The sequence below is a fragment of the Protopterus annectens genome, chromosome 3.part1, assembly GCF_019279795.1.
Source record: "Protopterus annectens isolate FY-2018-M chromosome 3.part1, PAN1.0, whole genome shotgun sequence".
NCBI lineage: Eukaryota > Metazoa > Chordata > Ceratodontiformes > Protopteridae > Protopterus > Protopterus annectens.
The window spans coordinates 1410430433-1410455973 of record NC_056732.1 but is presented as its reverse complement, the minus strand read 5'-3'; the positions used below and the strand labels follow the sequence as shown (position 1 = coordinate 1410455973).

Sequence of the window (25541 nt, the reverse complement as noted above, 5' to 3'; positions counted from 1 at the left end):
CTCCTGAGGATTATTCTTTTGGGGAAACCCTGCATACCATGAGGGAGCATTTCCACTGGGAGAGCAAGATTACTCTGAATCTAAGAAAAGGCTCAGAGACTTTCTGCTACTTCCTCAGCACGGACCCCTTGCTATTCCACCTGTTCTAGACATTGTAGATGATGTATTTTCAGAGTCCGGACTGTCCCCTGACTCTGTACCTCCTGTACTTGCTAAGCAAGACAGATACTACAGGGTCCCGGATTCTCATAAATTCCTATATAAAAACCCCACTGCTGACCCAGAAACTATATCTCAGGGTCCCAAGGGGGTCAAAGTTTCCACTGCAAAAAACCCTGTCCCCTCTGACAGATGGGGGAAAAAGTTTACACTTCTGCTACCTTGGCTGCAAGGGCTTTAAATTGTCAGTTTCATATGCTTAAATATCAGCAATACTTAATGTCACTGCTTAAACAGAAAATGTTGACAAATTCTGAAGGTTCAGAGAACAAGGAAATGCTGGATTTATTGCATGCAGCTGAACAAGTGGGAAAGCATACTTTGCAATGTGGTTATGATTCACTGGAGGCCTCTTGCAGGGCCGCTGTTACAGGTTCTGTTATTAGAAGGCATGCTTGGTTAAAGGAACAGAATCTGCCTGATCATGTTAAGGCAAAATTATTAGATGCCCCATTACAGCATGATACTTTGTTTGGTGCTAAAGCAGAAGAGGTGTTGAAGAAAATGGAGGATAAAGCGAAATCCATGCAGACAGTTAAGGATTTCTTACAGGTACAGCCACCCAGATTTAGCAGGAACTGGCCTTCAAAAAATTGGTCCTTTCCAGTGTTGGGCAGACCACAAAGAGGCAGATAAAGATGTCCCAGAGGCAGATCTCAGCCCCAAGGCTCATACAGGCCTAAACAATGGGGTGCTCCTACCTCTAAAAGCAGAGAAGACAAATCACAACCTTACAGGAAACAGTCCCAGTGACTTTCCTCTGCCATATCCAAGCACTTTTCTTTTGGCAGCCCCCTTAGGGGGAAAACTAGCACTTTTTTCATCAAACTGGCAAATGGTTACCCAACATAAATGGGTCTTGAACATAGTGTCCCAAGGCTACAGGTTCCATTTTCACACCCTACCAAGGGCAAAAGGTATGCCAGACCTGCCACATAATCAATGGGCAGAGGCACAAAAACAAATTACAGCCCTCATGGACATGAGGGCCATTCAACAAGTACCACAACAAGAGCAGAGCAAGGATTTTACTCCAGACTTTTCTTAGTACCCAGAAAGGACAAAGCCTGGAGACCAATACTGGACCTGTCTATACTAAACACGTTTATGAAGGTTCCAAAATTTAAGATGCTGACTCTACAACAGCTATTGCCCATGCTGGGCAAGAAGGCTTGGCTCGTAACTTTAGACCTAAAAGAGGCATACCTGCATGTCCCAATCAGACAATCTTGCAGAAGATACCTCAGATTCATAGCTGGCTCAATGCAGTACCAATTCTCTGCACTGCCCTTTGGCTTATCTACTGCTCCCAGGGTCTTCACAAAATGTCTGGCACCAGTAATTGCATTTTGCAGACAGAGGAATTCAAATATATCCCTACTTGGACGGCTGCCTTATTCAAGCAGAGAGCAAAGACATTCTTCTAAAGCAGGGGTGTCCAACCTTTTCAGTTGCAAGGGCCGCATTGAGTCAACAGAAATGGTCTGGGGGCAAACGGCAAGTGAGGACCAAAAAAAAAAAAAAAAAAAACAAGGTCTCACATTTACTGAAGAGAAAAAAAAAAAACAACCCAGGTTTATGCGGACTACAGTGGCTGTATTGTAGGTGAATTTCAACAATAAATAAATTAATAAATGCATAATATTTGCCCTAAAATTCAATATCTCATTCTAATGATGTTCTAAAGCAGCCTGCATCCTTGCATTCACTAAGCCTGGAACATGTCTCAGCAATGTAAAGGAAATTATTTTATAAACAGCAGCAGCAGACATCCCTCTGATACGCATCTATACTCCCCTGCCCAGCAACATACTTATACATGCATACAACTTGCATGTTACATCAAAAACAGTGCTGGTAGTGTCATCTATAACTTCAAGTAAAGAAAACAAAAAATGCCTTGTCATCTTCCTCCAACTACAAGAGCGATTTACTGTAAATATCTTCTCATCTGCTATCACTTCATATGTAACACACACATTAATTACAAAAAAAGGAATAAAGATCCTGGGGTGTGGTTAGCTCTCCAAGGTCAAATAGTCATATGCAGGCAGCCACCCAGTTCAGACTATCACTCTTTGAACAGTGGAATGCTTCAATTTTCCATAATAATAACAATAATAAACAACCTTTATACTCCCCCATGGGATTTTCTCACTGCCAACAAAACTCAGACCCCTTCAAAGCATCACGGAGGTAAATCCAACCGCTAGTGTAAATAATCATCAAGACTGACACAGGTGAGTACCAAGCAATCAATGTCAGTCTGAAATAAAATAATAAAAAGGAAATGTGCAAGTGTAGTTTTAATAATGATGTCACAACATCTACCCTTTCACAGACTCCTGTAAATTGAACCATATCCGGTATCATAGATTATATTATGATACTTAGGGAAACCTACCCCAACACTCTTGGAGACAGACACACGCACACACACACGCACACACACACACACACACACACACACACACACATGCTCCAAAAAACAAATACAGAATGGAACATGACTGTCTGTTTTATTTTCTTTCTATTGTTGGTAGCTCAGAGTACAAGATGGATGACATTAAACTGATTCACTGCCTGAGGTACATACAAGTGACAGTCTCTCCTGTACTGCAGTGATGCTTGGGGGGGTTGATACTGCCAGTTTAGGTCTTCCTGATCACTAGCATCCATACACGGTATACAGTGCTTGTCTTGCTCTGTGGTCTGGCCAGTCTCTGCATGATCCAGTGCTGTGTTGGCCGGGGGGGATGCGTTCTAACAAATGTGCTCTATCCTCCTGGACAGCTAACAAGAACCACTACACCCAAGTTCTCTATGCGACTGTGCACAGTGACTATGGATATGGTGACCTAACAAGAAAGACACAAAGCAAAGCTCAGTAATTTAACTGCCACAAGGTTTGAAGTGGAAAGAAGGCAATGAAAGGTGGGGGAGCATTTGCTATGGTAGTTAGATGTTACACCAGTGTGATTAATGCTTCAAATATTAACTTTCAAAGGTTAACAATGAGTGATTTTTGTCTAATTTCAGAATTTAGTCCAGTACACCAGATCTAAGACAAGCCCAAGGGGAGGATGTTAATGACAAAATCTCAGAACATCTACTTTAATGCTTTAATTCAGCACATGGTTCCCCAGTAAACTTGAGCCATTTGACTGTGGGAGGTACAGTTGAACTTTAAAAGTTTCAGCTCATGTTTCCTGGGCTAAATTGCATAGTGTTTACATAGCCCTAATAATGATGTCACGGTTACGGTCATGAAATTAAACTTTGGTGTCATACTTAATAAGTATTAATTAAATAAAGTAATAAGTAGTGACAGATTTAGATATTTCTAAAAGGCATCATGCTTGATAGTACTCTTGTGTGGCTCGGGGGGGGGGGGTAGATTCCACATCTCTGAGGAGCGTCTCTTTTTGATTCTTAAAGTAGGGCTGACAGACCTGTGCACAACCATGCTTGTCAGATTATGCCAAAAGATTTAAATTAAACCCAGCATGAACATGTGGTATACTTCTATAACATTAAATAAATACTTGGAAATTAAGTGTGTAAAAATATGAAGATAAACTAAATCTGCCAGTTTTTCAAAGCTTTGTATACATTACGAGAGACCAAGACAAGAGAATCATTAAATGTACATGTCAAGCACTAGAGTCGGTGATGGAGTCCCATCTCCAACAATCTTCTTCTGTAGGGCAGATTTATTTTAGCAGCAGTCTGTGCATTGGTTCTCTGTTCATGTGACACTTCTAACATCTCTGACCACTGCTGCCTACAGGCACAATATTAGTTCTCTTAGTCTGTCCCTTAATATGTCTACCAATATAGTCACTGCCTGAGTCTTATTTTGTTACCCCATGTACATTGTTCAGCTACTTTCAGGCTGCTGACAATCAGTGATATCATACTCCTTTCACCCCTGTTCCTCTCTACTATCTTCCTGTCCACCTGTAGAAGTACTCTGAAAGGAGTGTTAATGTTTACCTTTTGCTTTCAGTTCTTGCTCACCCTGATTAGCACTCAGCCTCCCAAATGTCCACCTTGTGGGAATTTTCAGGTTGTCAGCTAATATCACAAATACCTTTTATTTGGTTGGCTAATACACCTGTATGCATATTATAAACTACTCTGGAATGGAACTTGGAAAATTTCTCAGTGGTTATTCCTCCCATCACTGAATGAGTTAAACGCCTTCCTTCCTTCCTTTTTTATTTCCTTGTGACTAGACATATTCCAAACAAGTTAAAAAGATCTTATTAAAATTACTTACCTTACCTTTTGCTATGCAATGTAGTGAAACTGTAGTCAGTGAAATAAAATAAATCCCCTCTCCACGATCTCGCTCCTTCCTTCAGCTTTACCAGAACTATGAAAAATGACCGAACGGTGTTTTAAGATGCGCATACCAGCGAACGGCGCTGGTATGAAAAAACGTGAAAAAACGGAAGTTGGCGCATGCGCAAAACAGCAAAATTACGCGAACGTGTAAACACACGGAAAAAAAGTTAAATTAAAATTAAATTTAAATTTAAGGGTCGCGGGCCGCATGGAAGAGCTCTGAGGGCCGCATGCGGCCCGCGGGCCGCGGGTTGGACACTCCTGTTCTAAAGCATCTGGCGTTTGCAAAAAGATTACTAATTTGCCTAGGGTACACAGTAAACGAAAAGAAATCAAAACTAGTACCCTCTCAAGAGAGAATATTCCTGGGTGCAAGCTTAAATACAATTGCTCAGATGGCTTATCTCACGCCAGACAAACAAAAGCAACTGACTTCTTACTTCAAAAAGTTGGCAACAAAGACCCAGTTATCTGCAAGGAAAATCCTGCAGGCCTTGGGTTTCATGGCATCCTGCATTCTACTAATTCCATATGCCAGACTGCATATGAGGAAACTACAATAGTATCTAAAAAGTGTTTGGACTCAGCATTGCCACAGCCTGGAGACAGTAATTACACTCATTCCCTGCCTGCAACAGGAGTTTCGATGGTGGGCGAAAGCCTGTCACCACAAGGGTCTGCCATTCACCTTACCCACAGCCAGATAGACACTGACAACGGATGCATCAGATTATGCCTGGGGGGCCCATATGGCAGGAAAATGTATTCAAGGCACATGGCCTGCAAGCCAGATGCATCTTCACATCAATCAAAAAGAGATGCTAGCTTTTCAGAATGCTCTGACAGCTTTCAAGGATCTACTTCATCCAGGACAGCTAGTGATAAAGACAGACAGTACTGCGGTCATGTGGTACATAAACAAACAGGGAGGTACACATTCCTACCCCCTCTGCAGACAAGCAGTTACCTTATAGGACACAGCATTGGCTTATCAAGTTCACCTGCAAGCACAATTCCTGCCAGGAATAACAAATACTCTGGCAGATGAACTAAGCAGAAACCTCATGGATCCCCGCGAGTGGAAACTGGATCCACAAGTCTTCAGCATGATAACAAGGAAATGGTGATGTCCACACATAGATCTATTTGCCTCCCATCACAACTACCAATTAAAGAGATTTTGCACAAGGATTTATCACAAACAAGCATGGAGAGTGGACGCCCTATCCTTTAGCTGGAAAAATCTGACAGTATATGCCTTTCCTCCACTACCTCTCCTTCCCAGGGTACTCCTAAAGGTCAAACAAGAGAAGCCAAAAATGATGCTGATTGCACCAGACTGGCCATGCCAGCACTGGTACCCAATCCTAAAGAGCTTGTCTCAAGGTCCAGCATGGATATTGCCTCAAACTTCTCACTTGCTGACCCAACAAAACAATCAGATCCTGTACAGCCAGCTCAGGACCTTAAATCTAGCAACATGGCGGATAATGTAGCCGTTCAGAACACTCCTCTTTCAAAAGCTGTTATGGATGTTATCTTGGAGGCCAAGAGGCCCAGTACCAGAAAGTCTTATGCAGAAAAATGGAAGAGATTCTGTGCTTGGAACTGGGAACAATTGACGCATATGTTCCTAATATCTTTCAGATTTTACAATACCTAACTGAGATGCTGGACAAAGGCCTTTCCTTTTCATCAATTAAGATTCATGCCTCTGCCATTTCAGCCCATTACAATATGGAACCACCTATCTTTTCTGATCCTTTAATAAGGCAGTACCTCAGAGGGTCCAAAAACATCAGGCCTCCAAGGAGAGCACCAATTCCGCCTTGGGACCTCAACTATGTCTTGGAAAAACTCACACTGCCTCCTTTTGAGCCAGCCTCAACAGCTGATATAAAATTCTTATCCTGGAAAACAACTCTGCTCCTAGCAATAACCTCTGCAAGACGAGTCTCGGAGTTACAAGCACTCATGGCTGTGGAACCTTTTATCATTTTTCATCCAGACAGGGTTTCTCTGAGGACAAACCCAACATTTATGCCTAAGGTGGTGTCCAGTGTGGCCCTCGACCAAACCATTCACTTGTCTACCTTTTATCCAAGCCCACAGAACAAGGGTGAGAAAATTCTGCATTCTTTGGGCATACACAGGCAGCTACGCATCTACTTGTACAGAACTAAAGCTTTCAGAAAGACTGAGCAACTTTTAGTGTCATATGCTGCAGGATCACAAGGAAAGGCTATCTCAAAACAGAGTATTTCTAAATGGATAGGCCATTGCATCTGTTTCTGCTATTCTCAGCAATGCAAATCAGTGCCTAAGGGCATAAGGCCTCATTCTACCAGAGCAGCAGCCACTTCAGCAGCCTTCCTCAGAGGAGTAACAACCAAAGACATCTTAGAGGCTGCAACTTGGGGTTCAGTGCACACTTTTGCAAAGCACTACCATTTACCTCTTTACTCTAAATCCAGAGCAGGCTTTGCCACTGCAGTTCTGCAGAGCCTCATAGCTTCTCCTAATCCTATTTAGCCCAGCCACCCATCCTCAGCTTTGGGATCCAACCCAAGAGTAATGACTGCAACAGTGAAACACGATTAACATAGTACAGTTGTGTACCTACCATAAATGTAGATGTTCGAGTGTATTCACTGTTGCAGTCCAGGTTACCCTCCCACCGTCCCCCTTTCTTTTATTGGGGTTTATCTATACTTATCTATTCTATACAACCTATGTGGTGTATTTGCTTGTAGATGAAGGAAATGTTTCTTTACTGCATGTATGTTTATTAGCATAATATATTTAGCCTACCCTTTTGGGGGCGCCTGACATCTGGGCCAAGAAAAACTGAAGAAAATGGCGTCTGCTGCATCTTTTATACCCCTGGTGCACTGACGTCAGGGAAGAGGCGACAGCAGCCGACGCCGGACCAGGACTTTGGAATTCAGGCCGACTGCGGGTAGCCTGCCAGCAGGATAACCCAAGAGTAATGACTGCAACAGTTAATACACTCGACCATCTACATTTATGGTAGGTACACAACTGTACTTTACAAGGTATACCACCCAAGAAGTGTCACAATTGCATCAACTTGGACTTGCAAGAGTCCTCTCATAACCTTCCACTGTAATATGAGGTCCTTTGTGGATGTATCTGCAATATCTACAATGTCCACAAACATTTATGTGGTTGGGTCAAGGAGATGAGGGCTCTGCCTCTTGCTTTTCAGGCATTTCATAACCTCTTTCATCCCAGGCCCCTCAAAGTTTTCACAGATAATACCACCTTGAATGTGGTATGTCAGCAAGCAAAGGGGATACGAGGTCCCTACCGCCTTTACAGGCCTAGCTATTCAGGTCTGGGACCTAGCTGTCCAGTGTCAAGTGACTCTTCAGGCTGTCTACATTCCGTAAGAGTACTGTCTGGTGGCAGAATTTTTGAGAAGGACCAGCACACAAGCGCATGAATGGATAATTCACAGAAATGTGTTCCTTGACCTTGTCCATTGGTGGGGTATTCCTTTGGTAGATCTTTTGGACTCCACTCTGAAAAAATAACTTTCTCTTTCCTATTCCAGAGTCCCAAGTCCTCTGGCTTGGAAAGTGAATGCTGTGTCTTTTTCTCTGAAGGAGATGATGTCCTTCAAGAATGCAACTGCAGTCATAACATATGGGTTGTCCTGCCTCAGGCAGCCCTCGGTCGGCCGCAATTCCAAAGTCTGGGTCCGACGTCGGCTGATGTCGCTTTTCTCTCCGACGTCAGAGCGGCTGGAGTATATAAGCATCAGCCTACGCCATCTTCTTCAGTCTTTCTTGCCGCGGTGCCCGAAGCAGAAGCAGTTCGCAAGTGCCGGTCGGTCAGCTCCTGTATTCTTCGAAACCGAAGTCATCAAAAAAGCTAAGTACCCCGTTGGGGACCTTTTCTTGCCTCAGCCGATGTCAGAAATTACTGAAAAAGTAAATAATTGTTTGTCTTGTAGTAAACAAATACCTCATAAGGATTTCCATTCTTACTGCCTCCCTTGCCTTGGCCCAGACCATGACGTCTCGGCCTGTGCCGCCTGTGCTCGCTTCAACAAGCGCACTCTCAGGCGCCGGGCGGAGTTCGCTGAAGACTTCTTCAGCGAAAAATTTAATTATACAATGCCGTCGGAACAACCGACAACGCATACTCCTAAGAAACGAAAAGACCGGGACTGACATCCTCGGCCCGTGTCTTCAACCGACACCACGCCAAAACTTACCGCGAGTGCCCCGGTTCCCTCTGAGGCGGCTATTCCACCGATTCGAACTGAAGACACCGCATTACCGATACCTCCGATACCGGAGGCCACTCCGACGCCAGTTATTGATTTTCCTCCGGATACTGAAACCGAGGAATTGCCCGAGACCATTGCTGTTGATAAGGTCACTCCTGCACGTGGAGCAGCTAGTCCTCCCATGTCTATCAAGGCCTACACACGTGCTAAGGCAGCCAGCAAGACCAAGCATCTTACTGCTAAAACCTTACCTCAGCCCACTCCTGACACTCAAATCATGTCCTTGGCCGCAGATTTAATTTCCCTGATCAGAGGTTCCCAGCCCCATCCTGAGAGAGGATCCCAGCCTCCTCCTGATAAGAGGCCCAGGGTTGAACCCACTGACCCTCTTTCTGAAGATTCAGAGGACTCCGTTCTATCCGAAAGCCAGGAAGAGCCCTTCCAGACCTATGAGGATTCAGATGCAGAGGACTCCATTCCCTCGGCCTCTCCTCCTGAGGATATCTCTTTTGGGGAAGTTCTGCATTCCATATGAGAGCATTTTCAGTGGCAAGGCCAGGAATATTCAGATTCCAGAAAGTGCCTTCGAACTTTCCTTAAAAAAACACAGCACAGGCCCTTAGCTATTCCTCCTGTGCTTGATGTTTTGGATGATCTATACTCTGACTCCACTGTTACCCCTGATACTCTTCCTCCTGCTCCTGTCAAGCCGGACAGATACTATAGGGTCCCAGAGATTCATTCTCATTTCTTTAGGGCCCATGCTGTTGATTTAGAAACTATTTCCCAGGGGCCTAAAGGGGTTTCAGCTACCACCTCCAAAAATCCTTTGCCTTCCGACAGGGAAGCAAGGTCCTTAGAGAGATGGGGGAAGAAGGTTTACACCTCCACTACTTTATCTATGAGAGCTCTCAATTGTCTCTTTCACATGTTTCAATATCAGGATTTCCTGTTAGATGATTTACAGAAAAAATTGGCCTTTCCTGAACCCTTAGATAGGAAGTCTTTGCAGGAGGCTGTTCACAATTCTCAGCATGTTAGCAATCACTTTCTACAGTGTGGATATGATGCATTGGAAGCTTCATGTAGGGCAGCTATGACAGGGGCGGTCATTCGCAGACATGCATGGCTAAAAACAACCTTTACCAGATCATGTTAAGGCAAAACTTCTTGATGCACCCTTGGAAAAGAACAAACTCTTTGGTGCTAATGCTAAGGATGTGTTAAAGTCTATCGAGGAAAAAGCCAAGTCAGTTCAGACAGTCAAAGATTTCCTCCAGGTTCAGCCGCCCAGATTCAGCAGGAACTGGCCTTCTAAAAACTGGTCCTTTCCTAATCCTGAAAGATTTCAAAGGGGCAAAAACAGGCATGCCCGAGGAAGAGGGCAATACAGAGGATCCTACAGGGGACGACAATGACGACCAACAAACCAAAGAGGTGACTCAGGGGTTTCTCCTGCCCCGCAGGGACAATCTCAATGACTTTTCTCTAGTTCCGCTGACCAAGGAGCAAACAGAAGCTCCCTTGGGTGGAAAATTATCTTTGTTTTCAAGCAATTGGCACAAACTGACAAAAGACAAATGGATTTTGGACATTATAGACCACGGTTACAGATTCCATTTTCATACCTTGCCAAGAAAACAGGGCATGCCAAACCTTCCACAAAACCAGAGGACAGAGGCTATCAAGCAAATTTCTCTGCTTGCTCAGATCAAAGCAATAGAAAAAGTTCCACTACAAGAACAAGGGCAGGGTTCTATTCAAGACTGTTCCTTGTTCCAAGAAAAGAAACTCAGTGGAGACCAATACTGGATTTGTCCGCTTTAAACACTTTTCTCATAGTACCAAAGTTCAAAATGCTGACTCTACAGCAACTCCTTCCCATGCTGGGCAAGGGGTCTTGGCTGATTACTCTGGACCTCAAGGAGGCATACCTGCATGTCCCTATCAGACACAGTTGCAGAAGATACCTCAGATTTCTTGCAGGGCCAGAGAATTATCAATTCTCAGCATTGCCATTTGGCTTATCTACTGCGCCCAGAGTATTCACGAAATGCCTGGCATCAGTAATTGCTCATTGCAGGCTCCAGGGGATTCAAATCTATCCGTACCTGGACGATTGCCTCATACAAGCGGACAACAAACTAATTTTGACAAAAAACTTGAATTATGTCATACACTTGCTGCAGGCTCTGGGATACACAGTCAACTTTCAAAAGTCAAGACTTCAGCCATCCCAGCAAATAACATTCTTAGGAGCCAAACTAGACACAGCCTCTCAAATGGCTTACCTGACAGAAGACAAACAAAAGAAGTTAACTCATTACTTCAAAAGTTTAGCAAAACTCACCCAGATGACTGCAAGGAGATTCCTACAGGCCCTGGGTTACATGGCATCCTGCATTCTACTGGTTCCACTAGCAAGACTACACATGAGAAAGCTTCAATGGTACCTAAAAAGCTTATGGTCTCAGCACAGCAACAACCTAGAAGCAATCTTACCACTCATTCCATGTCTTCAAAAGGAATTCCTATGGTGGGCCACAGCAAGCCAGTCAAACACAGGTATGTCATTCAAAAAACCTCAGATAACACAGACCATGACCACAGACGCCTCAGACCTTGGATGGGGGGCGCACATGGAGGGCAGATGTATTCAAGGACAATGGTCTCCAAAGGACACACATCTGCATATCAACCAAAAAGAAATGCTGGCAGTAATGCATGCCATCGAGGCCTTCGGACAACAACTTCAACAAGGCCATTTACTAATATGGACAGACAACACCACTGTGATGTGGAACATAAACAAGCAGGGGGGCACTCATTCTTACCCCCTTTGCAGACTGACAATGAATCTTTGGGAAAAATCACTGATTTTATACATGCAGGCAAAGACAATGTTCTGGCGGACAGTCTAAGCAGGAATTTCCTAGACCCTCACGAATGGAGGTTACATCCAGACATCTTCATACAACTCACCTCGACATGGGGCAGGCCGGAAGTAGACCTATTTGCCTCCCACCTCAATCATCACCTACCAAAGTCGTGCTCAAGGACCTATCATCCACAAGCATGGAAAATAGATGCTCTCTCTTTCAACTGGAGCTCCCTAATAATCTATGCATTTCCACCTCTGCCACTGATGACCACAGTATTACTAAAGATCAAAGCAGAGCAGCCGAAGGGGATCCTAATAGCTCCAGACTGGCCAAGACAACACTGATACCCACTACTACGGAGCATATGTCACAACAAAACGTGGGCCCTTCCCCAATGGCCCCAACTGTTGACTCAACACAACTTCAGGACAGTTCATCCCAGCATCCAGATGCTACAGCTAACAGCTTGGGAGATCCCATGAATAACCTCAATTTACCTCTCTCCAAGGAAGTCCAGCGGATACTAACAGAAGCCCGCAGACCATCCACCAGAAAGGTTTACTCAGCCAAATGGAAGAGATTCAGCATTTGGAATACCAACAAGGGTCATGATGCATCACTTTTGAGCATCCCTCTCATTCTGGAATACTTGGCAGATATGTTACATAACGGACTCTCATACTCTTCCATAAAAATACATGCTTCAGCTGTCTCAGCTAGGTACAACACTGATCCACCTGTATTTTCACATCCTTTGTTAAGGCAATTTCTTAGAGGGATCAAGAATATAAAGCCCCCAAGAAAGGCACCAGTACCAGCTTGGGATCTCAATTTTGTTCTAGAAAAATTGACTCTACCTCCATTCGAGCCAGCAGCTTCTGTGGATTTACAATTTCTTTCCTGGAAGACAGCTTTCCTGCTGGCCATTACCTCAGCAAGAAGGATTTCGGAATTACAGGCCTTAATGGCAATACCACCGTTCATAACCTTTCACAGAGACAGGGTCTCCTTACGAACCAACCCTACCTTTCTACCAAAAGTGGTATCTAGAGTTTCTTTAAATCAAGCAATTCACCTGCCTACTTTCTTTCCCAATCCTGAGAACAAAGGGGAAAGACTGTTACATACTTTGGACATACACAGGCAACTTCGCTACTACCTAGATAGAACCAAGACCAGTAGGAAGTCTGATCAGCTTTTTGTAGCTTATGCCCCTGGAGTACAAGGAAAAGCAATTTCCAAGCAGACAATTTCAAAATGGATTGGACATTGCATCAGATTCTGCTATTCCTTTCATGGAAAGAGTGTGCCAGCCAATGTCAGACCACACTCCACCAGAGCTACAGCCACCTCTACAGCATTCTTAAGAGGGGTGCCTACAAAAGACATTTTAGAAGCTGCTACATGGAGCTCCGTGCATACATTTTCCAAACACTACAATCTCCCTTTATACTCCAGATCCATAGCAGGCTTTGCTTCGGCAGTCCTGCAGGGATTGATAGCTACACCATCCTTTTCTTAGAGCATACCACCTCCCCCATCTAAGCTATGGTACTCAACCCATATGTTATGACTGCAGTTGCATTCTTGAAGGACATAGTACAGTTTTGTACCTACCATAAATGTAGATGTCCGATAGATATGCAACTGCAGTCAGGTTTTCCCTCCCTCCTTCCCCTCTATGCCTTGGGTCCACTCTTCTCCCTGTTATCCTTAGCTGGGGATATCTGTTATGGTGTATCTGTTTATTGCTTATTTATTTTGCATGGAAACCTGTTATTGTCTTCCAATTTGATTACAGCCTTCCTTGTAGGGCACCTGGCATCTGGGGCAAGAAACACTGAAGAAGATGGCGTCGGCTGATGTTTATATACTCCAGCCGCTCTGACGCCGGAGAGAAAAGCGACATCAGCCGACGTCGGACCCAGACTTTGGAATCCGGCCGACCGAGGGCTGCCTGAGGCAGGACAACCCATATGTTATGACTGCAGTTGCATATCTATCGGACATCTACATTTATGGTAGGTACAAAACTGTACTTTTCTGTATGCCTTCGCTCCCCTTCCTCTGCTTCGGCAAGTCTTGCATAAGAACGGTGAAGTGAAGACTCTCCCAGAGTCTTGTTAGTGACTTCCTTTTGGCCTGGACGTCATTGTTTCCTCCTCATTTCTTATTTGGCCGGGGGCAATCACCACAGGTTGCCTCACTGGGTATACCTCACACAAGACAAGGGGTCTCTTATCCATCCTCGCTTGTCCATGACGATGCCGTGGGTGATAGGATTTTTATCCCTTTAGGCACCTGTTTTCTGGGGACATGCTTCGGGTCCTGCTGGAAGCCCACTACCAGGAAATCATATTTCTCCAGATGGAATAGATGTTTCTGTCTTGTACCTGCTTCGCAATCAGGATACTCTTATCTGCAGAGGTAACGCCACTCCTCTTATTTGTGTTATCTGCTCCATGCTGGCTTGTCATATTCTTCCGTTCAAACTCGCCTGTCAGCATTTTCTGCCTGTCTGCCCTTGAATCCTTTTCTGGTTTCCAGATTTGAAGTCAGTTTCTTAAAGACATCTTTTATATCAGGCATCCCAGGAAGCCTATTCTGCCTTCCTGAGACCTCAGTTTTATTCTTGAAAAATTGACTCTGGCTCCTTTTGATCCTGCTGCTTCAGCTTCCTTACAGCAGGCTGTTCTTTTGGCTGTTACATCGGCCAAGAGGGTTTCTGAACTAAAGGCTCTTGTGGCTGTTTCTTTCTTAGTTTTTCACAGGGACAGGGTGCCTCTTCATACTGATCCCTTCTTTTATGCCCAAGATGGTCAGTGATTTGTCCCTTAATCAGTCTATTCATTTGTCTTCCTTTTTTTCCTTCCCCATAGTTGGCCATTAAGAGGGCAAGTATTTTGCATAGACACTTCAGATACTGTTTGAATAAAACAAAAGTTATTCGCAAATCTGAGCAGCTTTTTGTTTCTTTTCATTTCAAGTATTTGGGTTTAGCGTTTTGTAAGCAGAACATCTCTCCCTGGATTTCTAAAGCTATTTATTGTTCCTCTCATGGCAAATGCCTTTTTCTCTTCAGTAAAGGCTCACTCTACCAAAGCTGTTGCTTCCTCTGGTGCCCTTTTTAAGGGTCTGGATACCAGTTCCATCCTTGCAGCTGCTACTTGGTCTTCTCTCCATACTTTCATTAAGCATTATAAGTTGGATGTTATTTTCAGAGATAAAGCTGGCTTTGCCAAGGCTATCCTACATCGGTTTCTTGAAGGCTCTTCAGTGCCACCCTCCTCTCAGGTTTCCGCTTCAGATTTTGTACTCACTGATGTAAGGAATACTGCAGCAGTGATATGGAAGGACATAGTGCAGTTGTATAAAATCTTGCTGTAATAGTAGATATCCTTCTCTTCAGTGTTGCAGTATTCACTCCGTTTTTCCTGCCCCCTCTGCTCTAGCCCTCCTCCTTGACGACCTCGCCAGTGGGTTTCTCTCTTTTCTACCACTGGATGCATGTGTTACTCTTGGTCCATAGGGACATTGTGTTTCTCCTGCGGCTCTTCAGCTGAGAGATGAGCATCCGTGCATCACCTTTATGACCTACACCTTGCTTACTTGTGACATAATGCACCTGTAGGTACTGAAGGCTTTGGTATGCTGGACGGACTTTGGGCTATCCTTGGCAGGAGATCCGTTTAGTAAGGAATATTGCAGCAGCAAAGAGGACATCTGTTATGGTAAGATTTTACACAACTCAATTTTTTTTTTTAAAGTGAGGGAAAAGTTGTTTAAGCTAATGTAAAACTACTTTTTCCTGAAGTAGAAGTTCTGATCCCTTACTTTGGGGAGCAGAAGTAAGTGTTTATAAAGTGCTGCTTTTTTTATATATTTTCTTTTCTTTTTCGGCAATGTTACTTTTTTAGCTGATACTTGCCTGTTTTACCGAATTGCCCGTACCAGACTTCCCTGAGAATCTGATATTGTTTTCAGCTGAACCATGGAATGGCCTACCAGATGTTCTTCATGTTTCACTGTTGCAGTCATTACATTTGGGTAATCTGCTGGCAGGTTGCCCTCAGTCGGCCTGAATAACAAAGTCTTGGGTCCTGTGTCGGTTGCCGTCTCCTCTTCCATGACGTCAGGGATATAAAACATGCAGCCGACTTCATTTTATTCAGTCTTTCTTGCCGCGCGGTGCCCGAAGCAGAAGCAGTTTGCAAGTGCCGGTCGGCCGACTCCTGAAATTTTCGCATTCGAGTTTCAGAACCGAAGTCTTCAAACTAAAGCTAAGTACCTCGTTGGGAAAATATTTTCTTGCTCATTACCGATGTCAGTAAAAGTTAATAATTGCATTACTTGTGGGAAGCAAATACCTCATAAGGATTTTCATTTGCACTGTATTCCTTGCCTAGGCCCAGATCATAACGTGCCTTGCTGTCGGTTTTGTGCTAGATTTAACCAACGCACTCTTAAGCGTTGGTATATTTTTGCTTCTAAATATTTTGGATCAAGATTTAATTACCCTGAAATGTTGTCCGTTAGCAATCCGACTACTGGAGTTCACAAAAAAGCGCAAAGAAAAAGACAGACACAGACCGTCGAGATCCAAAACTGACGACGAAGCTTCTCCTAAGCCAGTTGCCGGTTCGCCGGTACTCAGTGAGGCACTTTCGCAGCCCCTGATACCCGCTACTTTTGAGTCGCAGGCCTCTACCGAGACCCATTCGGAGTCTGGTATGCCGTGAGATTCTCAGAGTATTGATCCTGCGGATGTCTCTCCCTTGGATGGGTCTGGAGCCACTGAGCAGGCACCGGCTTCTCAGGGTGTTTTCAGGCCTCAACATTTTTATATTAAACTGACGCTAGCCTCAAAAACAAGATCAAAAACTTCTTTTATGTCTAAAAAACCGACGCATGAGCTATATGCTCAGGCCCCTATGCCTAAAAAACAGATGATCAAAATGGCTGAGGACTTAAGTACCTTGATCAGGGGTTCCCACACACTGCTCCCCTGCTAAGAGGCCTAAGCAAGGCACTGATTATGAATCTTCAGATCAGGTTTCCATTTCTTCTGATTCCTCTTCTGATCAGGAATTTTCTATTCCACCCTATGAGGATTCTGATACAGAAGAATCCATCCCATCTGCATCTCTTTCTGAGGATTACTCTTTTGGAGAAACTTTGCATACTTTAAGGGAACATTTTCACTGGGAGAGTCAGGACTTCCCTGAATCAGAAAAGAGGCTTGGGGATTTCCTCCTTCTTCCTCAGCATAGGCCTTTGGTAATACCTCCTGTATTCGACATTGTTGATGTGTTTTCGGAATTAAGCTTGGCTCCTGATTCCGTACCTCAGGCTCCTAGTAAGCCAGACAGATATTACAGGGTTCTGACTCCCACAAATTTCTATTCAAAAATCCTGCTGCTGATCCTGAGACTATTTCACAGGGTCCCAAAGGTGTAAAGGCCTCTACAGCCAAAAACCCTACCCCCTCTGATAGAGATTCCAGGGCACTGGATGGATGGGGAAAGAAGGTTTATACGTCTGCAACTTTGACAATTAGGGCCTTAAAGTGCCAGTTTCATATGCTTAAATATCAACAGCATTGTTGTGGGCTTACTGAAACAGAAAATTATGTTGATTTCTGATTGTGTGGAAAATAAAGAATTACAGGAATTATTGCATTCAGCAGAACAGGTTGGAAAGCATACTTTGCAATGTGGTTTTGATTCCTTGGAGGCCTCTTGCAGGGCCGCAGTTACTGGATCTGTGATTAGAAGGCATGCCTGGCTCAAAGAGCGAAATCTGCCTGATCATGTTAAAGCTACATTGTTGGATGCCCCCTTGCAGCATGATACTCTGTTTGGTAATGAGGCAGAAGAGGTTTTAAAGAAAATGGAAGACAAAGCTAAATCTATGCAAACTGTAAAAGATTTCTTGCAAGTGCAGCCACCCAGGTTCAGTAGGCACTGGCCTACACAAAAATTGGTCCTTTCCTGTGTCCAACAGAGCCACTCAAGGCAAATCCAGGCGCTCAAAAGGCTCAAGATACCAATCACAGGGTTCTTACAGGTCAAAGCAGTGGGGTGACTCAACCTCCAAATCTGGAGGAAACAAAGCACAACCCTACAGTAAGCAGTCTCAATGACTTCCCTCTTCCTTCACCAAGCACTTATCTTTTCGCAGCCTCCTTGGTGGGAAAACTAGCACTTCATGCTCAAAATTAGCATTTAATTACCCAGGACAAATGAGTATTAAACATAGTATCCCAGGGGTACAGATTTAATTTCCATACTTTGCCAATTCCAAATGGTTGGCCAGATCTGCCACAAAATCAGTGGGCAGAGGCTCAGAAACAAGTCATGTCCCTCATGGGTATGGGGGCTATTCAACCAGTATCGGAAAAGGAAAAAGGACAAGGTTTTTATTCAAGACTTTTCCTGTTACCCAGAAAAGACCATGCCTGGCGTCCAATACTGGACTTATCGATTTTGAACACGTTCCTGGACATTCCAAAATTCAAAATGCTGACTTTACAACAGCTACTTCCTATGCTGGGCAGGAACACTTGATTAGTGACTCTAGACTTAAGAGGCATACCTGGATATCCCAATAAGGGAATCGTACTGAAGATACCTCCACGTCAAGGCAGGTTTTTTGCATTACCAATTCTCTGCACTGCCCTTTGGCTTATCTACTGCGCCCAGGGTATTTACAAATTGCCTGGCACCAGTAATTGCATTCTTCAGACAAAGAAGCATACAAATTTATCCTTATCTGGACGACTGTCTCATTCAAGCAGAGGACAAGGACACTCTTCTTCAACATCTGGTGTTTGTAAAAAGGCTTCTAACATGCCTAGGGTACACAAACTAAAAGAAATCCCAACTGGTACCCTCTCAAATAATTACATTCTTGGGTGCAAGCTTGAATACAGCTGCCCAGATGGTTTACCTTACGCCAGACAAAGGCAACTGACAACATACTTCAAACAAATGGCAACAAAAACCCAGTTATCTGCAAGACAAATTCTGCAGGCTTTGGGGTTCATGGCATCCTGCATTCTACTAATTCCATATGCGAGACTGCATATGAGGAAACTACAATGGTACCTAAAAAGTTTATGGAGTCAACATTGTCACAGTCTGGAAACTGATCTCTCTTTCACTGCCTACAACAGGAGTTTCTTTGGTAGGCAGAGACATGTCACCAAAACAAGGGCTATCATTCACTCTACCCCCTGCCACCCAAACCCTAACTACAGACGCATCAGACTATGCTTAGGGGGCCCACCTGGCGGGGAGATGCATTCAGGGCAAATGGAGCTCAAAACAAATGCATCTGCATATCAACCAGAAAGAGATGCTAGCTGTTCAGAATGCTCTGACCGCCTTTAAGGACTTACTTCATCCAGAACAACTACTGAGAAAGACGGACAACACCACAGTTATGTGGTACATAAACAAGTAGGGGGGTACACATTCCTACCCCCTTTGCAGACTAGCCATGGCATTGTGGAACACAGCTTTGACTTAACAAATACATCTTCAAGCTCATTTCCTGCCAGGAAAACAAAATACTCTGGCAGACGACCTAAGCAGAAATCTTATGGACCCGCACGAATGGAAACTGCATCCACAAATCTTCAGCATGTTAACACAGAAATGGGGGAGCCCAGACATAGATCTATTTGCCTCTCCCCAAAATTATCAGCTGGACAAATTCCGCACAAGAACTTATCACAGAGAAGCATGGAAAGTGGATGCTCTATCCTTCAGTTGGAAAAAACTGTCAGTCTATGCCTTTCCCCCTCTGCTTCTTCTCTCCAAGGTCTTACTAAAAGTCAGACAGGAAAAAACAAAAATGATCCTAGTTGCTCCGGACTAGCCTCGCCACCACTGATGCCCAATTCTAAGGAATATGTCTCAACTTCCTCCTTGGTACTTGCCTCAAATACCTCATCTACTGTTGCAGCAGAAAAATCTAATTCTGCATACTCTGCTCCAAACTCTGAACCTTGCAGCATGGCTGATCATTTAATTATTCAAACAACACCTCTCAGTAAATCTGTGATGGATGTCATTTTGGAAGCCAGAAGGCCTAGTACTAGAAATTTTTTTGCTGATAAATGGAAGAGATTCTGTGCTTGGAACCAAGCACAAGGAACAGACACAGCACAGCCCAATATTCCTCAGATTTTACAATATTTGACTGGGGTGCTTGACAAGGGCCTATCTTTTTCTTCAATAAAAATACATGCCTCTGCCATCTCGGCTCATTACAACACAGAGCCCTCCCCTCTTTTCTCATCCTCTGCTTAAACAGCATCTTAGAGGGGCCAAAAATGTAAGGCCTCCCAGAAGGTAACCAACTCCTGCATGGGACCTCAACTTTGTGCTGGAAAAACTCACCCTGCCTCCTTTTGAACCAGCAGCTACTGTGGGTATAAAATTTCTATCTTGGAAAACAGCTTTCCTCTTTGCAGTCACTTCAGCAAGAAGGTTTTCAGAACTACAGGCTCTCATGGCTGTGGAGCCTTTTATTACATTTTACCCGGACAAGGTGTCCCTCAGGGCCAATCCTTTTATGCCTAAGGTGGTATCCAGTGTGGCTCTTAACCAGACAGTTCACCTGCCAACATTTTACCCAAATCCGCAGAACAAGGGGGAGCGGATTCTGCATTCATTGGATGTACACAGACCACTAAGATTCTACTTAAACAGGACAAAATCTATTAAAGAAGTCTGAGCAACTACTGGTAGCATTTGCTGCAGGGTCAGAGGGGAAGGCTATATCAAAGCAGACTATTTCTAAGTGGATAAGCCACTGCATTCTTTTCTGCTACTTGCGCCATGGTAAACCTGTGCCCAAGAGGATCAGGTCACTTTCCACCAGGGCTGCCTCTACCTCAGCAGCTTTTCTCAGAGGGGTTCAAACCAAAGATATTCTAGAGGCTGCTACTTGAAGCTCTGTTCATACCTTCACAAAGCATTATCATTTGCCTCTCTTCTCCAAATCCAGGGCAGGCTTTGCCACTGCAATTCTGCAGGGCTCCTAATGCTATTTAGTTCCATCCTCCCATCCATAGCTTTGGGATTCTACCCAAATGTAATGAATGCAGCAATGAAACACGAAGAACATAGTACAGTTGTGTACACTTACCATAAATGTAGATGTTAGTGTATTCGCTGTTGCAGTCCGGGTTACCCACCCGCCATCCCGCTTTTTTCTCTAACTTTTCTTTCCTTCACTATTTACTAAAGCCTTTGTGGTGTATTTGCGGTAAAGTTTATGTTGCTAAAAGTGCTTTTTCATATATTTCTGTTATATATATATATATATATATATATATATATCTCTATATATATATTTTTTTTTTTTTTTTTTTTTTGCTCCCCATTTGGGGGCACCTGACATCTGGGGCAAGAAAATCTCAATAAAATGCCATCTGCTGCATGTTTTATACCCCTGACGTCATGGAAGAGGAGACCGCAACCGACACAGGACCCAAGACTTTGTTATTCAGGCCGACTGAAGGCAACCTGCCAGCAGATTACCCAAATGTAATGACTGCAACAGTGAATACACTCGAACATCTACATTTATGGTGTGTACACAACTGTACCTTCCTCAGTTCTTCCATCCACAAAAAGAAGAAAATTATTAAACAGCTTTTACCACTACAGCAGCTTACTAAAGTGCCTCAACCACATATGGCTCCTCGGGCCATTCATCTTTTTCCTTGACACACTCTCTGGTGTAGTCATTATAGCCACACCATGGACCACTTGTTAGATGCATTCTTTGTAGCTGTTGGAGTGCCCTTGGATGGCAAGGGAGAACCACTTATGTCAGTCCCGACAGAGAGGTGTAGGGAATCCTCAACTGCCTAGCCAGATTACTATGTCTATCCCTAGAGAGTTTCTTCCTGACAAAAAGAGAGCTGCTGCTAAAAAGTTAATACAAAAAAGCAACAACTTAGAAAACTTAGTCATAGATCTTCTGTCTCAGTCACTTCAGATGGCAGTGATTTATTGGTTTTAATTTAGGCTCTTGACCATTCCAGTTTAGCTGTTCTGGTTAAAGAAAAAGGGGTTGTCATTTTCTGAAGAGCTTCAAGGTTTTCAACAATGAGGTTATGAAGGGACATATTCTATTTAGTTCCATCAGGTTTCTAATTAAGATTGTGAAGGGAGAGTATGGCTGCAGCCAGTTCATTTGAAGGATTCTGTTTATGTGAAACTATTTTCAGAACGGGTCAGAAGGCAGTGGAAAACCCTGTCACTCAGAGAAGGTGTTAAGAAAGGGATGTTTTGTGCTTGGCCAAGAGACCCTGTTCTCTAAGTAGTCAGTATAGCCCTAGTCTGGATATAAATGTCTGAAACCCAGTAGTCCATATTCTGTTTATTGTATGGTCAGGATGCATATGTTGAATTAGTTATTGAATTAGAGTTGTGTGCGCTTTTCATTTTTTCTTTAGTCTTTTAGGTACCGGTGGTGTAACTTGATAGACCCTCCTTCAGGTAACCTTCATAACCCATTTGACACAGTGGAGAGGATCAGAGGAATATAGCCCCATTCACATACTTTGGTGTGGCACTGATGTACAGTGGTGAGATTAAAACCCCTCGGATACCAGCCTAGTCCTCCTCATATTGGTGGCACTGGTCCATCTTTAACAGTATGAAGAAAAGAAGATGACTACTAAAGAACACTGCCACACACGCAGTCCCAACCCTCCCAAAAACACACCACACAAACTCCACTCTACTTCAGCCTGTAGTACATCTCTGTGTGTATAAGGAAATTGGTAATGTTAGTGTAAGCACTAAGAGGTTGACTGTGAGCTGTAGTTCCTGTAGTACAGGATTTGATTCCCTCTGCTGCTGTTAAACTACTGTGCAACCTTGAAGACGTCATTTAACCAGACATTGCTCCTGGGTCGCCCCTGAAAAGGGACCATGTCCATAGGGGCTGCCTAGGTAAAAAAGAGAATTATTATATTTTTATTTAGGCTGTACACCTATTAATTACTGAGGTACCGAGTTAGCACCTGTAGGTGGAGTTGTTCCTCTGCAGCTTACATCCATTAGCATCAGAGGGCTGCACCATTATTTTGAATTTTTGCTTTGGTATTGAACACTTGTGTAAAATATTCAAAGTCCAGCTGTGTTGTGTGACTGATTCCTGCCTTGGAAGTGGAAGTATTGGAATTGGTTGAGCAGTGTGCTCTGTCAAGCTTTAGTGGTTTTGGAATGCAGCTGTGTATGTTATGTACTGTTTTGAAGTTCAGCTTTTAGTCTTTTGTCTTCCTGGTTAGTGTAATGTTACACTAAGTAGTCTTCTAACTTTTGATTGCATTGTTTTATACAAAACCTCATGTCTATGAAAAATGTACAGTGGACATAACAAGTGTACACACCCCTGTTAAAATGCCAGGTTTTGTGATATATAAAAAAAAAGACAGCAATAAATTATTTCAAAACTTTCCCACCTTTAATGTGACCTACAACCTGTACAATTCAATTGAAAAACAAATCTGTTAGGGGAAAAATATAAAAGTAAAAAACGTACAGTAAGCTGGTTAAAAAAGCGTGCACACCCTTAAGCTAATACTTTGTTGAAACACCTTTTGATTTAATTATAGCATTCAGTCCTCTTGGGTACACACCTGCCATCAATTAAAGAGACTCTGGTTAACCCCAAATAAAGTTCATCTGTTCTAGTAGGGTTTTCTTGGCATTTACTCAGTTGCCTGCTACAGCAAAAGCCATGGTTCACAGAGAGCTTACAATGCATCAAAGGGATCTCATTCAGTCAGGAGAAGGGTACAAAAACATTTCCACAGCACTGGATAAACCATGGAACACAGTGAAGATAGTCATCAAAAAGTGGCGAAAATATGGGACAACAGTGGGGTTGCAAAGAACTGGATGACCCTCCAAAGTTGATGAAAAGACAAGAAGAAAACTGGTCAGGGAGGCTGCCAAGCGACCTACAGCAACACTGAAGGAGCTGCAGGAATTTCTGGCAAGTACTGGTTGTGTACTACATGTGAGGACAATCTCCCGTATTCCCCATATGTCTGGACTACACAGAAAAACATCCAAGCCCGGCTAAAATTTGCAAAGCAATATATCAGGTCTCCCAAAAGAATGTGGGAAAATGTGTTATGGTCTGATGAGACCAACTTAAAATCCAGAAACAGTGTAACGAAAACGTAGAACACAAAATCGACCAGCACACAGTCAGCCCAAGAAATCCACAGCTTGTCCAGGGGTAAAAACAATTTATTGAAGTTCAACAAACATAAATCCAAAACAAGGGGTTAAGCGCTTTCATCTGATGATCTAGACTTCCTCAGGTTCTGAGGAAGTCTGGATCATCAGATGAAAGCGCTTAACCCCTTGTTTTGGATTTATGTTTGTTGAACTTCAATAAATTGTTTTTACCCCTGGACAAGCTGTGGATTTCTTGGGCTGACTGTGTACTGATGAGACCAAGGTTGAACTTTTTGGCCACAATTCCAAAGGTATGTTTGGCACAAAAAACAACACTTCACATCACCAAAAGAACACCATCCCCACGGTGAAGCATGGTGGTGGCAGTATCATGCTTTGGGGTTGCTTTCCTTTAGCTGGAACTGGGGTTTTAGTCAAGGTGAAGGGAATTATGAATAGTTCTAAATACCAGTCACTTTTGGCACCGAACCTTCAGGCATCTGCTAGAAAGCTGAAGATAAAGAGGAATTTCACCTTTCAACATGACAATGACCCCAAGCATACATCCACATCAACAAAAGAATGGCTTCACCAGAAGAAAATTAAAGTTTTGGAATGGCACAGCCAGAGCCCAGACCTAAATCCAATAGAAAATCTGTGGGGTGACCTGAAGAGGGCTGTACACAAGAGATGACCTTGCAATCTAACAGATTTGGAGCACTTTTGCAAGGAAGAGTGGGCAAATATTGTAAAGTCAAGATGTGCCATGTTGATAGACTCCTACCCGAGAAAACTGAATGCGGTAATTAAATTAAAAGGTGCTTCAACAAAGTATTAGTTGAAGGGTGTGCACACTTATGAAACCAGCTTATTGTACATTTTTTATTTTTTATATTTTTCCCCTAACAGATTTTTCAATTGAATTGTGCAAGTTATAGGTCACATTAAAGGTGGGAAAAGTTTTGAAATGATTTATTGTAGTCTAATTTTTTATATCACAAAAACCTAGCATTTTAACAGGGGTGTGTACACTTTTTAGATTCACTGTATGCATTTCCATTCTGGAAGTACACAGCATTCTAATCATAAGGGAAGTGCATTCCTTAAGGACTCTAAAATTGCATTTTGTCACAAGATTGCAACATGCTACAGTGTCTTTGTTATTTATTTATTTATTTATTTATTTAATAGAATATGAAAAAGCCCAGTCCGCCCTGGATGCAGTGTCATCTATGAACCTCTTCGATCTAGGGGGTCAGTACCTCAGAGTGGGGAAAGCAGTCACTCCTCCAATGCCTTTGATAGCCCCTTCAACACCTGGAGGGTTGCCTCCTGCTGCTGCTGTAGCTGCTGCAGCTGCGACAGCAAAAATCACAGCTCAGGTATGAACCAAGACAAAAATGCATGCATTTGTTAATTAAATAAATTTAAAATTGACTTGCTCGCCTGTATTTCTGAATGGGTTTAAGGACTTCAGGCTTCTAGTTTAAGAACATGAAGCGTCTGTAGTAGAACTGGCATTGCTTTAACTAGTATGGGCAACTGAACTTTACTAATACCTCAGGAGTGGTGTCGAGAGGGTTTCATTAAAACATGATAAATTCTGCCTCAAGTTTG

The 25541-nt window shown here is 43.4% G+C and overlaps 1 protein-coding gene across 2 annotated transcripts in view; it reads left to right on the top strand.

Annotated features, from left to right (window-relative positions):
- Window positions 1-25541, top strand: part of PUF60 (poly(U) binding splicing factor 60) — a 2163680-nt gene that overhangs the window by 1783005 nt on the left and 355134 nt on the right. For both annotated transcript variants that reach the window (XM_044067489.1, XM_044067490.1), the window contains one exon: window positions 25116-25306. In XM_044067489.1, coding sequence (XP_043923424.1) covers window positions 25116-25306 — 191 coding nt within the window. The remainder of the gene's footprint in view (window positions 1-25115; window positions 25307-25541) is intronic.